At 48.2% G+C, this 15,298-nt stretch overlaps 1 protein-coding gene across 1 annotated transcript in view; it reads right to left on the bottom strand.

Annotated features, from left to right (window-relative positions):
• SPAG1 (sperm associated antigen 1) overlaps positions 1 to 15,298 on the bottom strand; it is a 180,594-nt gene that overhangs the window by 56,456 nt on the left and 108,840 nt on the right. The window contains exons 13-14 of the mRNA XM_068237728.1: positions 11,520 to 11,672; positions 6,951 to 7,105 (exon numbers count right to left, since the gene is read on the bottom strand). Of these exons, the coding sequence (XP_068093829.1) occupies positions 6,951 to 7,105; positions 11,520 to 11,672 (308 nt within the window). The remainder of the gene's footprint in view (positions 1 to 6,950; positions 7,106 to 11,519; positions 11,673 to 15,298) is intronic.

Below are 15,298 nucleotides of genomic sequence, written 5' to 3'. Positions count from 1 at the left end.
ACCCACTGTTTGAGCCAGGATTTGCACCCTTGTCATACACTCAAACCTTACATCAAAGGCAGCAGCTTTACCACAGACAGCCGTTCATGACAATAAAATGCAATTTACATATTCAGTGTTCACATACACAAGAGAACCCAGGGCTGCTATGCATGCGCACTATGATTCCCACAATTACCAATCAGAGCATCAATTGGGTGTGTACCCCCTCCCCCCCTCTCTATACCCACACACTTCATTAGACCCATCTGAGTATGCAACACAGAAAGAGAAGTTAGTGACAGGAGAGGGAGGGGATGTTAGTGTTATGGATTGGAGAGGTTAGAAATGGTGTTAGGGGGAGGACAGGGGAGGTAAGTGTTAAGGGGAGGGGAGGTTAGTGTCAGGGAAAGGAGAGGTTAGTGTTAGGGAAAGGGGGCGGGGTAAAGGTTAGGGAGAGGGAGGTTAATGTTGGGCAGAGGAGAGGTTAATGTTAGAGAGAGGGGAGGTTAGTGTTTGGCAGAGGAGAGGGGAGGTTAGTGTTTGGCAGAGGAGAGGGGAGGTAGGTGTTAAAGAGACTCCGTAACAAAAATTGCATCCTGTTTTTTATCATCCTACAAGTTCCAAAAGCTATTCTAATGTGTTCTGGCTTACTGCAGCCCGTTCTACTATCACCATCTCTGTAATAAATCAACTTATCTCTCTCTTGTCAGACTTGTCAGCCTGTGTCTGGAAGGCTGCCAAGTTCTTCAGTGTTGTGGTTCTGCTATGAACACCCCCTTCCAGGCCCCTCTATGCGCACTGCCTGTGTGTTATTTAGGATTAGAGCAGCTTCTCTCTTCTCTCTTATCTTTTACAAGCTGGATAAATCGTCCTCTGAGCTGGCTGGGCTTTCACATAGTGAGGAATTACAGACAAGGGCAAAGCTGTTTGCAGGAAGAAAAGAGCAGCCTGAAACTTCAGTGCATGAGAGATGCAGGGGGAAAGAAACACACAAATGATCTCTTGAGATTCAAAAGGAAGGCTGTATACAGCCTGCTTGTGTATTGATGTATTTTCTATGTGTGGACATACTGTACATCAACCTACTTCCTGTTTTGATGGCCATTTTGTTTGTTTATAAACAAACTTTTTAAAAAACTGTTTTAACCACTTTTAATGCGGCGGGGAGCGGCAAAATTGTGATAGAGGGGAATAGGAGATGTCCCCTAACGCACTGGTATGTTTACTTTTGGGTGATTTTAACAATACAGATTCTCTTTAAAGAGACACTGAAGCGAGACTAAATCTCGCTTCAGGTCTTATATATAGCAGGGGCACGTGTGCCCCTGCTAAAACGCCGCTATCCCGCGGCTTAACGGGGGTCCCTTCACCCCCAACCCACCCCCCGCAAACCTGGGTCGGAAAAAGGTCGCTGGAGCTGATCTTCCTGGAGGCAGGGCTAACGGCTGCAGCCCTGCCTCCAGTCGCGTCTATCAGACGCGCATCGCCGCCTCTCCCCCGCCCCTCTCAGTGAAGGAAGACTGAGAGGGGCGGGGGAGAGGCGGAGGTACGCGTCTGACAGACGCGCATGGGGCAGGGCTGCGGCGGTTAGCCCTGCCCCAACCAGGAAGCGCTCCCCCGCTGCTCGGAGGGGGTTTGGGGGGACAGGGACCCCCGTTAAGCCGCGCTATAGCGGCGTTTTAGCAGGGGCACGCATGCCCCTGCTAGCTATGAGGTCTGAAGCGAGATCTATTCTCGCTTCAGACTCTCTTTAAAGTGAACCCGAGGTGAGAGTGATATGGAGGCTGCCATATTTATTTCCTTTAAAACAATACTAGTTGCCTGACAGCCCTGCTGATCTATTTGGTTGCAGTAGTGAACTGAATTACACCACAAACAAGCATGCAGCTAATCTTGTCAGTTCTGACAATATTGTCAGAAACCCCTGACCTGCTGCATGCTTGTTCAGGGTCTATGGTTGATAGAATTAGAGGCAGAGGACCAGCACGGCAGCCAGGCAACTGGTATTGCTTAAAAGGAGATAAATATGGCAGCCTCAATTTTATTCTTACCTCGGGTTCCCTTTAAGGAGAGGGGATGTTAGTGTCAAAGAAAGGAGAGGTTAGTGTTAGGGAAAGGCGTAAATGTTAGGGAAATGGAGGTTAGTGTTTGGCAGAGGAGAGGGGAGGTTAGTGTTGGGCAGAGGAGAGTGGGGAGGTTAGTGTTGGGCAGAGGAGAGGGGAGGTTAGTGTTTGGCAGAGGGGAGGGGAGGTTAGTGTTGGGCAGAGGAGAGGAGAGGGGAGGTTAGTGTTGGGCAGAGGAGAGGGGAGGTTAGTGTTGGGCAGAGGAGAGGGGAGGTTAGTGTTGGGCAGAGGAGAGGGGAGGTTAGTGTTGGGCAGAGGAGAGGGGAGGTTAGTGTTGGGCAGAGGAGAGGGGAGGTTAGTGTTGGGCAGAGGAGAGGGGAGGTTAGTGTTGGGCAGAGGAGAGGGGAGGTTAGTGTTGGGCAGAGGAGAGGGGAGGTTAGTGTTGGGCAGAGGAGAGGGGAGGTTAGTGTTGGGCAGAGGAGAGGGGAGGTTAGTGTTGGGCAGAGGAGAGGGGAGGTTAGTGTTGGGCAGAGAAGAGGTTAGTGTTTGGCAGAGGAGAGTGGGGAGGTTTTTCTAATTTAAACCAAATAGGTCACTTGTAAAAGTGACAAAAATAAGTGTATTGAAACTGCTATTTCATTATATAACCCTAAAGTCTCATTAGATATCACAGACAGCAGTTCCAAAGCTAAGAACAACTATTACAGAAGGGTTTTGTGCAATTCTCGGAATGCCATGCAAGCAGCAGCATGTTCATCTGTCACTCTATTAGGACATGGTAATGGCTTGAATCATCTCCCGCAGAAATTAAGCACTGCTATGTATGTTAATACTTTATTACAGCAATTCATTGGGTACAAAATAATCAGTCCCCCACTTTTAACTGAGAGGGATATGGAGATTTCCTTTTAAACAATACCAGTTGCTTGGCAGTCCTGCTGATCTCTTTTGCTGCAGTAGTGGCTGAATCCCACCTGAAACAAGCATGCAGCCAATCCAGTCTGACTTCAGTCAGAGCACCTGATCTGCATGCTTGATGAGGGGCTGTGGCTAAAACTATGGGCTCGTTTCCACTAGTGCGGCGTGCACTGAGCGGGATCGCAGGCGAATCCCATGGATTCGCAGCCTCCGCCGAGAATTCTGCGGGGGGTTCCGGCTGAATCGCTCCCACAAGCTATTCCGCCGCGGCGCTGTTATCCCCTATGGCAGAGTTTTCCTCTGCGATTCATGTGCGGGGAAACTCTGCGGAATCGCGGCGGAAACCGCGTTAGTGGAAACGGGCCCTTAGAGACACAGGCTCAGCAGGAGAGTCCAGCAACTGGTATTATTTTAAAAGAAAAATCCATATCCTTCTCAGTTTAGGTTCCCTTTAAAGGGAACCTGAGCAGAGAGGAATATGGAGGCTGCCATATGTATTTCTTTTTAAAAGCACACCAGAACTGAGAGGTATTTGGAGACTGGCCCCTTAAAAGAGAACCCGGGGTGGGTATGTGAAATACTATTAGGACACAGAGGCACATTCTGTATACAATGAGCAGCCTCTGTGTCCTTACAATGTGTATCCAGGCAATATCAACCCCCCCCCCCCCCCCGGCTCTGTCCCCCCCCCCCCCCAAAAAAAAACCGTTAGCGACACGCAGATTGTTTACAGAGGCGGGGAGGGAAAGGACACAGGCAGGGAGCCGCACTATACAGGAGGAGTGGAACACTCAGAGGTATAATAACAGACTAGCGACAATCTGCGTGTCGCTAGCCTAGTGGTTATAAGGACACAGAGGCTGCTCATTGTATACAGAATGTGCCTCTGTGTCCTAATAGGATTTCACATACCCACCTCGGGTTCTCTTTAACCACTTCGGTACCAGCAGTCTCTGCCCCCTTAAGAACCAGAGGCTGCTGGTACAGTAAACCGCCGCTTTCCGACAAAATCGCCGCAAAAAAATCAGCCGCTCCCGCCGTTCTGTCCCCGCCGCAGGCTGCTCTCTCTGCAGTCTCTATGACGGCAGAGCGCTGGTCAGGAGACGCTTTCATTGGCTCCTGACCCTGTCAATCAATGTAAGCCAGTGAAAGCGGCTCCTGACCGGCTCACAGTGCTCTGCCGTCATAGAGAGGGCAGGGCGAGCGAATTGTGGCGTGGTCAAAGCGGCGAGATCGGCGGTAGCGGCAGGGACGCGCAGTTAATGGGACATTGAATCTATGTCCAGTCAGGGCCACAGCACCACCTGCTGGATGAAGATTGAACCCACGTCGGTCTGGAACCAGTTAAGGACCAGAAAACTGCTGGTACAAAACAGGGCTTACCGGCGTAAGGGCCCGTTTCCACTAGCAGCGGTGCGATGCGGCTACATAGCCGCATCGCACCGCGTGTATGCTGAAACACATGCACGGCAATGGAAGAGTTTCTACTGCTTGCATGTTGTGCGGAGCAGTGCAGTGCGATCTGAGAATCTGCAGCATGCCGCATCCGCCCACAGCCATCTCCTCCATTGACTTCCGCATCGAGAGATGCGGAAGTGATGCGGCTGGTGGCGGAAGTGATGCGGTGCGGCTAGGTAGCCACATTCGCATCACTTTGTAATGGAAACCGGCCCGAACGCCCCACGGACCTGCCAATAAAGACAATTGCGACGCTCTCCTGGTGCTGCAGCTCACTCACTCACCTGTTGGTATGACTGCAGAGTTCTGTGAGATGATCAGGAGCCGATTTCACTGTGATCACTGGGTAACTGGCCTCCATACCTCTCAGTTCAGGTGTACTTTAAACAGTGCAAATTGCCTGGCTGTCCTGCTGAGCCTCTACCGCTATTATGTTTAGCCATAGACCCTGACCAAGCATGCAAAAGTCTGACTGACTTAGCCGCATGCTTGTTTCAGGTGTGTGATTCACACACTAGGCCTGAAAGATAAATCGAATTTAAATCGAAATCGCGATCACCAAGATCACAATTTCGGAATCGTCAAAGCGGCAATTATCGCGATCCCATCATTTCCACATGGGGAAGTTTGAAGAAGTGGCTTCAAACTTCCCCAAAGTCCCGGCGCGTGCGGACCGCAGCGTTGGACATACTTTCCGCACGAGTCCAATGCTGTCCGTCCTCTATCACCGTCTGCCGGCTCTTGTGCTTGGCAAAACTCTGGGTTCCTGTATGTCACATGACATACATGAAGTATTCCGTGCATTAGAGCCTGCAGGAGGCAAAGTAGATAGACGGCCATCGCTGGACTCGTGCTTTAACCTATGTCCAGAACTGATGCAGCTTGGGGGATAGAGAAGGCACAGAGAGAAATAGAGCGGGCACAGAGACACAAAGGGGGTAAGAGAGAGACCCAGAGGCAAAGGGGGCACAAAGAGACAGGGGGACAGAGAGGGAGCAAACAGGCAAAGAGGGGGAACAAATCTTGATTTGAAGGAAATCGTGAATCAAATCGAAATCGCAATTTTGGACAGAAATCGCTCAATTCAATTTTTTCCTAAAATCGTTCAGGCCTATCACACACTACTGATGCAAGAAAGATCAGCAGGACAGCCAGGTAAATAGTATTGTTTGGAACTTGATAAATATATCAGCCTGTACATGTTTCTCACCTCGGTTCCCCTTCACAAAGAAAAGAAACCTTTACAAAAAAAATATTTGATAATTATTAAAAAGTCACCAGCAATCTCACATCCTTAAAACACATTAGCGGCACATTCTATTTATAAATGTGACATCTTCTTCACCACATAACACCCCCAGTAGTCACAAGTCCCTCCCACTATACCTGCTCTACCGTGAAACCCTGGAAATCATTACTGATTTTTTTTTTCAAAAAGCTTTATTGAATATACACATATTGAATAATACATTGCATAGGCCTTGTCATTCCGCATGATTGATGCCGGTATGAGAGATAATGAAGTACACAGTAAAAATAAACAATCATATAGCAAGAATAGCAAAGACAAAGTATTTATCTGGTGTGTTCATCTACTACATAAAAATTCTCAAACATGTTTATTAAATATCCTCTTGTCACAGATTGCACCTTTCCTGAACAGAATTATATTAAAGGGAACCCGAGGTGAGAGGGATATGGAGGCTGCCATATTTATTTCCTTGTAAATAACGCCAGTTGCCTGGCAGCCCTGTTGATCTTCTGGAATACGTAGTGAGTCAAAACCCGGAACAAGCATATAGCTAATCCAGTGAAACCTGAGTCAGCTAATTCAGAGTACCTGATCTGCTGAGTGCTTGTTCAGGGTCTATGGCTAAAACTATTAGAGGCAGAGGATCAGCAGGACTGCCAGGCGACTGGTATTGTTTAAAAGGAAATAAATATGGCAGCCTCCATATATCACTCACCTTGAGTTCCCTTTAAGCATTAATTTAAAGACACTCTAAACCATTTAACTATTGATCTTTATATCATGGCCTCCCTTTTCAGTTAGAAGGTCGGATATTCTGTCGCTCTCTATTTGGTCATTGGTCCACAAGAGATTTCCAGCACTATATAGACAATTAGAGTCAATAGGTCAAAGTTTCCTTTTTTGTGATGCAGAGCAAAAGTATAAAGCAACAATGTATCATTCATCATTGTGCAATACAGCTGCCTCTCAGGTGAGTCATTGCATTTATGTATCAGTAGATTGGCCGGCATCCTGCTGTGGTTTGTACTGTTGGAGAATGTCAGGGGTCTCTAGAGGACAGCGATACTCCCGTTTATCAAGTGGTTATCTGCATGCAGGATCATTCTCTTTTTTCCTAGTGTATTTTTGAGGTTTAGTTGCTCAGTGCAGTAGCAAAGGTTCCACAGGTGACAGGTCAATGACTTGCACTGAAACTTACAGTAAAGACCTTCCCTGAGGTCGGTATGCGGAGCAATGATGTAAGAACCAATACAGTCAGCTTGCAGCATGTTACATACCGCTCTCACTTCCTGGCCTCACATTGTTGGAAGTCCTTGCTGGGGCTGATTGTCTCTCCTGCAGGTGTATCTGGCTGGACAGGGGCACTGATGGGATAGGCGGCAGCTTCTCTCTCCAGCTGGCCCCGTCCAGATCAATTAATGTCTTTGTAATTCTGTTGAATAAAAAATGTGTTAAAGTAATAAGTTTTAATTCTGTTGGAAAAACATATGCATGTTATATGCACTATATACAATGCTGGCATGTGCATAAGATACAAAGCGAGAGAGAGAGAGTGAGCACATGACAGTAAGAGACAGCATGGCCCCTAATCAATTCACTTTTTCTAAGTTTTCTCTAATTTTTCATCTTTTGTTTAAAATAACTTTTAAAGGACTTCCGATGCAAATGTGATTTAAAATGATTTTACTTACCTGGGCTTCTTTCAGCCCCAAGCAGCAGTCTCAGTCACTCGCCGCAGCCACGGTCCTCCGCGTTGTCCCGGCAGTAAGGATCGCGACCCTGCACGTCACCTGGCATGTACTGCGCCTGCGCTAGGCACATTAAGCACCAGATGACGTGGACTTTTTCATCATATTCGCATTGGAAGTCCTTTATGCACTCTGCAAATAGAATAATTTTCACCAACTGTTTTGATGCCTCTGTGTCCCCCCACTGCCACTCTCTGCCTCCCCCCCCCCCCACAGCCACTCTCTGCTCTCCCCCCCCCCCCCCCACAGCCGCTTTACAGCTTCCCGAAATTAGCGGCAATATTTGTCGCCATCTTGGAGGGTAAATAAAGGAGAGGGATTCCCTGCTCAATACACCCACTATGGGCGTTCCTGTAGACTTTTCAGAGCTTCCATTGGGCATCACTCTCTCCCTGGCCATGCCCCATGCTACCCCCGCCTCCCTGCACGCTGCTGTGAGAGAGAGAGAGATCTCTCTCTCTCCTTCCAGCGTCGTGACCCAGAGGTCACGAAAGTGGGCCACTGTGAACCACAGGAGCGGCGGTTTTGGTGGCTACCTGATGCGCCCAGATCCCCGGATCCGGTAGCATCATTTTTATTTTTTATTTTTTAATTTTATGAGCCACTTTAACCACTTGCCCACCGCCCACTACCTATGGGCGGTGGCAAAGTGGCACCCCCAGGACCGCGTAACGCCGATCGGCGGCGGCACCTGGGGGACTAATTAGCCGGGGATCGCGCACAGTGATGCGCGCGCATCCGCTGGCATTAGGCTCCGCCCACCTGCGATGTCAAAGCGCCGGCGGGTTGTTAACCCCCGATCTGCTACTACAAAGTGTATAATACACTTTGTAATGTATACAAGGTGTATTATACAGGCTGCCTCCTGCCCTGGTGGTCCCAGTGATCGAGGGACCACCAGGGCAGGAGGCAGCCTCCCAAGTATGCACAACAGCACACTGATCCTGCCCCCTGATCGCCCACAGTATCCCTCAGACCCAACCCCCCCGATCACCCCCTCAGACCACTGCACCCAATCACCCCCTAATCACCCGTCAACCCCCCCCCCCGGTCACTATCTGTCAACGCTATCCTATAGATTAGGTCCTAACTTGCCCCCTGGGGGCTCCTGATCACCCCCCCCCCACACACACACACACACACACTCAGATCCCCCACAGACCCCCTTCCCTCTGTGTACTGTATGTATTTATTCTCCCCTGTAATCACCCACTGATCACCTGTCAATCACCCATCAATCACCCGGTCACAGCCACCCATCAGATCAGACCCTAACCTGCCCCTTGCGGGCACCTGATCCCCCGCCCACACCCTCAGATCGCCCGCAGACCCGCCCTCAGATCACCTCCCAATGCATTGTTTACATCTGTTTTCCCCTCTAATTACCCACTGATCACCCATCAATCACCCCGTCACTGCTACCCATCAGATCAGACCCCAATCTGCCCCTTGCGGGCACACAAACACCCGCCCACACCCTTAGATCGCCCTCAGACCCCCCTGAACACCTCCCCAGTGCATTATTTACATCTATTCCCCCTGTAATCACCCACTGATCACCCATCAATCACCCCTTCACCACCTGTCACTGCTACCCATCAGATCAGACCCTAATCTGCCCCTTGAAGGCACCCAAACTCCCGCCCACACCCTCAGATCGCCCTCAAACCCCCCTGATCTCCTCCCCAGTGCATTATTTACATCTATTCCCCCTCTAATCACACCCTGAGACACCTATCAATCACCTCCTGTCACCCCCTAGCACACCTACCCATCAGATCAGGCCCTAATTTGCCCCGTGTGGGCTCCTAATCACTCGGCCAAACCCTTACCCGCCCCACCGCAGTGACAGAATTTTTTTTCCTGATCTCTGCTGGTCTCTACGACTTAATTGTGGCAGAGACCAACCATTATGCCACACAATACGCAACCACCAATCCAAGAAGCTACCATGCCCAGCCTTTTCAGTGGAAACCACTCCAAGTTTCCGAACGTAACCTTTTTTGAGGCCTTCTACTTAACATGGGTCTAGTCAAAAATAATGTATTGCGGTCTTATTGGTCTATGCACCCAATACATCACATGCCCAGGTTCTCTGCTGCCATGTCCAGGTCACGATTTGAGAACATCCTGCGCTTCCTGCACTTCAGTGCCAATACAACCTGTCATCTAAGAGGCCACCCTGCTTATGACCGGTTCCACAGAATTCGGCCCCTCATAGACCACCTGCTATCAAAATTTGCAGATGCTTATACCCCTGAACAGTCAATTTGAGGCATTTGGTTTCCAGACTACTCCTCACGGTTTTGGGCCCCTAAAATGCCAGGGCAGTATAGGAACCCCACAAGTGACCCCATTTTAGAAAGAAGATACCCCAAGGTATTCAGTTAGGTGTATGATGAGTTCATAGAAGATTTTATTTTTTGTCACAAGTTAGTGGAAAATTACACTTTGTGAAAAAAAAAAAAAAATCAATTTCCGCTAACTTGTGACAAAAAATAAAATCTTCTATGAACTCACCATACTCCTAACAGAATACCTTGTGGTGGTGTCTTTCTAATATGGGGTCACTTGTGGGGTTCCTAAACTGTCCTAGCATTTTAGGGGCCCTAAACCTGTGAGGAGTAGTCTAGAAACCAAAGGCCTCAAAATAACCTGTGAAATCCTAAAGGTACTCATAGGACTTTGGGCCCCTTAGCGCACCTAGGCTGCAAAAAAGTGTCACACATGTGGTATCTCCGTACTCAGGAGAAGTAGTATAATGTGTTTTGGGGTGAATTTTTACACATACCCATGCTGGGTGGGAGAAATATCTCTGTAAATGGACAATTGTGTGTAAAAAAAAAAAAAAAAAAAAAATCAAAAAAATTAATCAAAAAATTGAATGCGGATATTTATGGTGACAATCCTGCTTTAACCACTTCTATACCATGCTATTTTGTGTTGATCTGTGCTGCGTGGGCTCTCCAGCCCACAGCACAGATCAGGTTGCAGCCAGGCCGATCAGACTTCCCCCCTTTTTTCCCCACTAGGGGGATGTCCTGCTGGGGGGGTCTGATCGCCACCGGCTGCTTGCGGGGGGGGGGGGGGCTCCTCAAAGCCCCCCTCCCGGCAGCGCTTCCTGGCCTCCTTCCCCTTCCCTCCCTCTCCCTCCCCCTGTGAGCGGCGCAGGACGGATTTCCGTCCTGCGCCTGATGGGATAGGCTTTAGCCTATCAGATGCCGGAGATCCCCGGCCAATCAGAGGCCGGGGATCACCGATCTCCTCTACGGCGCTGCTGAAGATCTTCCCCGTGTGTTTACATTTACCCTGCGAGCCGCAGATCGGCTCGCAGGGTGTTCACGGAGACGCCCTCCGTGAACTGACATGGAACGGCCGCTCATACGAGCGGCCGTTTCCATGGAATACACTTCAGGATTCAGGGGCGTACATATACGCACCGAGAATCCGGAAGTGGTTAAGGGAGACCAGGTTCCACATCCTGGCTAGCAGTGATGAGCAAATCCGATCCGGATGCTACTCGGATAGTAGCTATCCGGATTTCTCCCAGTAATGCATTGCGGCCTGGGCGGGGGGGTTTAATCCTTACCCATCATGACGTCTTCTTCGTCCGTCCTTCGGCGCCTCCCACGATGCGTTCCACTCCGGCGTCACGTGACTACACACTTCCTCCTTCAACCCGGAAGGAGGAAGTGTTTTTTAGTCACGTGACGCCGGAGTGGAGCGCATCGTGGGAGGCGCCGAGGGACGGACGAAGAAGACGTCATGATAGGTAAGGATTAAATTCCCCGCCCAGGCCGCAGTGCATTACTGGGAGAAATCCGGATAGCTACTATCCGAGTAGCATCCGGATCGGATTTGCTCATCACTGCTGGCTAGTAAGGTCAGAACCTATTCAGTAAGAAGCCCTTGGGTAAGACTTCCTAACACTGCAGGGTGGCCTCTTGAGCGTTTTGAGTCCAACAGGAGAAAAAGCGTGATACAAATGTTCAGATTATTATAATAAGCTGACTTTTCAGTATACATGTATGCTTTTTTAACAGTGGTATACGAGTGTTTCCACACAGCCAGTAGTAAACAACGATTGATAAAACGTACCTGTTGATACTGTCATTGGCCAGCTGCATCCCACTGTCTATCTGGAGGGCCACTTTATAATCCACATACGCTTGTCTGTATCGCTCCAGGGACTCAAACGCCATCGCCCTTCGTAACAGAGGCTTAATGGAGAATGGCTGAAGTTCCAGGGCCCTTTAAGAAGAAAACATTATTATTTCAAATCAGACTAAAGCAAAAATGTGTTCATACAAAAAAAATCCTAATTTTTTTTTTATTTCAAAGGGTACCACTTGGTGAATCAAAAGAGGGCACCTATTCTGATACTCTGTGTATAAAATACAGTTGCTATCAATTCCCAGATTTCACCCATACTATCGGGAAAAATGTTAGTTTCCAGTATTGCAGCCAGAATATGTATACAGTTTGTATAAATGTTTTCGCACCTTTGTGTTACAACTGTGTGAACTGGATGCTTATAATGCATGGAATACATATTATTGTCATGGTAATGCTTAAAGAGGAACTCCAGTGAAAATAATGTAATAAAAAAAGTGCTTCATTTTTACAATTATTATGTATAAATGATTTAGTCAGTGTTTGCCCATTGTAAAATCTTTCCTCTCCCTGATTTACAGTCTGGCATTTTTCACATGGTGACATTTTTACTGCTGTCAGGTGAGGTCAGTGGAAGGAGATGCTGCTTGTTTTTTGGCAGTTGGACCCAGCTGTAAACAGCTTTTCTCTCCCACAATGCAATGAGGTTCCTAGACAGGAAAGTGTCAGGACCATGGTCATGACATCCCACTGTGGGAGGGGTTTCACCACAATATCAGCCATACAGAGCCCCTGATGATCCGTTTGTGAAAAGGAATAGATTTCTTATGTAAAAGGGGGTATCAGCTACTGATTGGGATGAAGTTCAATTCTTGGTCACGGTTTCTCTTTAAAAAGAGAACCCGAGGTGGGTTTGAAGAATATTATCTGCATACAGAGGCTGGATCTGCCTATACAGCCCAGCCTCTGTTGCTATCCCAAACCCCCCTTAAGGTCCCCCTGCACTCTGCAATCCCTCATAAATCACAGCCACGCTGCTGACAAACAGCTTGTCAGAGATGGCTGTGTTTATCTCTATAGTGTCAGTCTGCTGCTCTCCCCGCCTCCTGCAGAACTCCAGTCCCCGTCTGCATCCCTTCCCTCCCTGCTGATTGGAGGGAAGGGACGGGGGCAGGGACCGGAGCTATGCAGGAGGCAGGGGAGCAGCTGAGACTGACACTACAGATGTAAACACAGCCTCACAGCATGGCTGTGATTTATGAGGGATTGCAGAGTGCAGGGGGACCTTAGTGGGGTTTGGGATAGCAACAGAGGCTGGGCTGTATAGGCAGATCCAGCCTCTGTATGCAGATAACATTTTTTAAACACACTTCGGGTTCTCTTTAAGGCCTCTTGCACATTACATGCGATTCCAATTTTTTATCTGATCAGATTTTGGATTCCGATTGAAAAACGTACTGCATGCTGCTAAGATTTTTAATCGGAATCCAAAATCGGACGTATAAAAAAAAAATCTGAATCGCATGTAGTGTGCAAGAGGCCTAAAGGTGACACACAAGCACCTTCTGCTGCTCAAACAGTCATTCACTATGTGTTTGGAATCCAGTCAGTGACAGTTCCTGCATTTTCAGCTCAGTTGAGCAGCATCCACTGTCCTATAGAGAGGGGAAGGGGAGGAGAGGCAGGACCTGCACAGAGGAAAAAGCAAACAAGCAAAAGATCAGCCTAATTGTAAGTGCTGGAACCCGCTAGCCGTGCTTTAGGAGTGTTTGTTGATCACTGGCGATCATCAAAGTGCTTTGCCAGTGGATCACGATGGGGGTGGTCCCACAAGCTGGGTTCATAGAACAGAAGCCAAGTCATGATCTCCCAGGGAAATTGCAGCACTTTCACATATCTAATCATCCTAGGCTATACTTCACTGGGAGGGCAGGGCTACATTCAATATATAGCTGTGGAAGACTGCGTGGTTCCATTTATGAAAAGTAATACCCGTTCACTATCCTCAGTAGCACAGCCTAGCAGTTCTGGGCCCCAGTGCAAGTTTTACACTGGGCCCCCTTAAAGTAAACCAGTGCTGTCACAAAAAGAAGATTTGATACGTACCCAGGGCTTCCTCCAGCCCCATATCTGCACTTCAAATTACCAACAGTAATGTTCCAGGAGTGCAAGCTGCAACAATATAAAAAGACCAGACTAGACACAGAAAATGTATATTGCACTTTTCTCCTGGCGGACGCAAAACACCAGAGCTGCAGCCACTAGGATGCGCTCTATAGGCAGTAGCAGTGTTAGGGAGTCTTGCCCGAGATCTCCTTACTGAATAGCCTTATTGAACAAGAAGAGCCGATATTTGAACCCTGGTCTCCTGTGTCAGAGGCAGAGCCCTTAAATACCACCTACAGCCAAAAAAAAGGTCTAAATGGCAATACATATATGTAGTCTATGCACTATGTACAGTTAGATGAATATATAAAGTTTACATCTGGTACACCATAGTGGATAGAACAGTCTCACATTTATATCTGTAGCAGCACTTCCTTATTTCTCCTGAAGCTGAAGCCTTGCTAAAGCATGGTGCCCTCCCCTCCAACCAGGTTCCCTCCCCTGTCCCTCCCTCCCTTGCTGTCTGCCTGCCTGGATCTATTTACTTCTCTTTTCACAGTGTGTAGCAGAGAGAAGACACAGAAGAACTGCTGTAGCCTGTATTATGTCTGTTTGCTATAATTCCTATTTCAGATGTCTGTGTGTCTGTCTGCCTAGATTAGATCACATGGACATGAGGGATGGAGTTATGACATCAATCCCCCAGCATCCCTTGCAACTATGGTTTGGAAAGAAAAAAAAAAAAAAGGTCCAGGGCCCAATTTCACACTGCGGTCAGGGATTTCAAGATTATATGTGGAATACGGACCCTGGGGGTGAGAAAATCACACTTTATTATGTGTGATTTTATATAACTTATTAGGTTTAAAGCAAACTGTAATTTATAATTTAGGTACTCTTTAACTAGTACGAAAGAATCCTGCTAAATTAGCTGCACAACCAATTCCATCAAAAATCGTAATTTTATTCATGTAAAAAGTTGTATTCCATATCCAAAAGCACAGTTTAAAATCAATTAAAATTGTTGCGACACACAACAATCAATCAGTCACCCCTGTACCATGTGAGATACAGAGAACAGCCAGTGCCTGCATAACACTTTATAGGAAACACCAGAACCTGCCAAGGACAACCACAGTGTCAGAGCGGTGTAGGCTGGGGAGGGGGGGGGGGGACAGTCTATTAATGGTTACAACTAATCAAAGCACATATAGAGGAGATCATTACCTGCTTAAAGTGGATCTGAGACAAACTTCTGTGTTTTTTATTTTTGTGCCCCTTACCTATAGTTTCTGGGGCATTCTTCCCCCCAAATGCTCATTTTTAATACAATAATCGATTAAAAACGAACTACAGGAGCCCCGCCCCCAACGCCTCGGCGTTCAGTCCCATGCTGCAATTGATGATGGGAGCCGAGCCTGGCGAGGAGGAACTTCTAATTTACATTTGCCTGCCCCACTGTGCGCTGATTGGTGGAGGCGGACAGTGGGGCTGGAGCGGAGGCAGGAAGCCGATGGGCGAGGAGGGGGCCATGGGCAGCGTGGCCGATTCTCTCGTAACTATCTCCTCTCCCTCCGCCGCTACTCAGACCGCATGTCACAGTCAGAGCGACCCGCTGCGCCGCTATGACAGGACAAGGCAGTCTTCCTGTATGCGCG

The sequence above is a fragment of the Hyperolius riggenbachi genome, chromosome 5, assembly GCF_040937935.1.
Source record: "Hyperolius riggenbachi isolate aHypRig1 chromosome 5, aHypRig1.pri, whole genome shotgun sequence".
Taxonomy (NCBI): domain Eukaryota; kingdom Metazoa; phylum Chordata; class Amphibia; order Anura; family Hyperoliidae; genus Hyperolius; species Hyperolius riggenbachi.
Note: the sequence above shows the minus strand (reverse complement) of the source record. Positions and strands in the feature narration are given on the sequence as shown.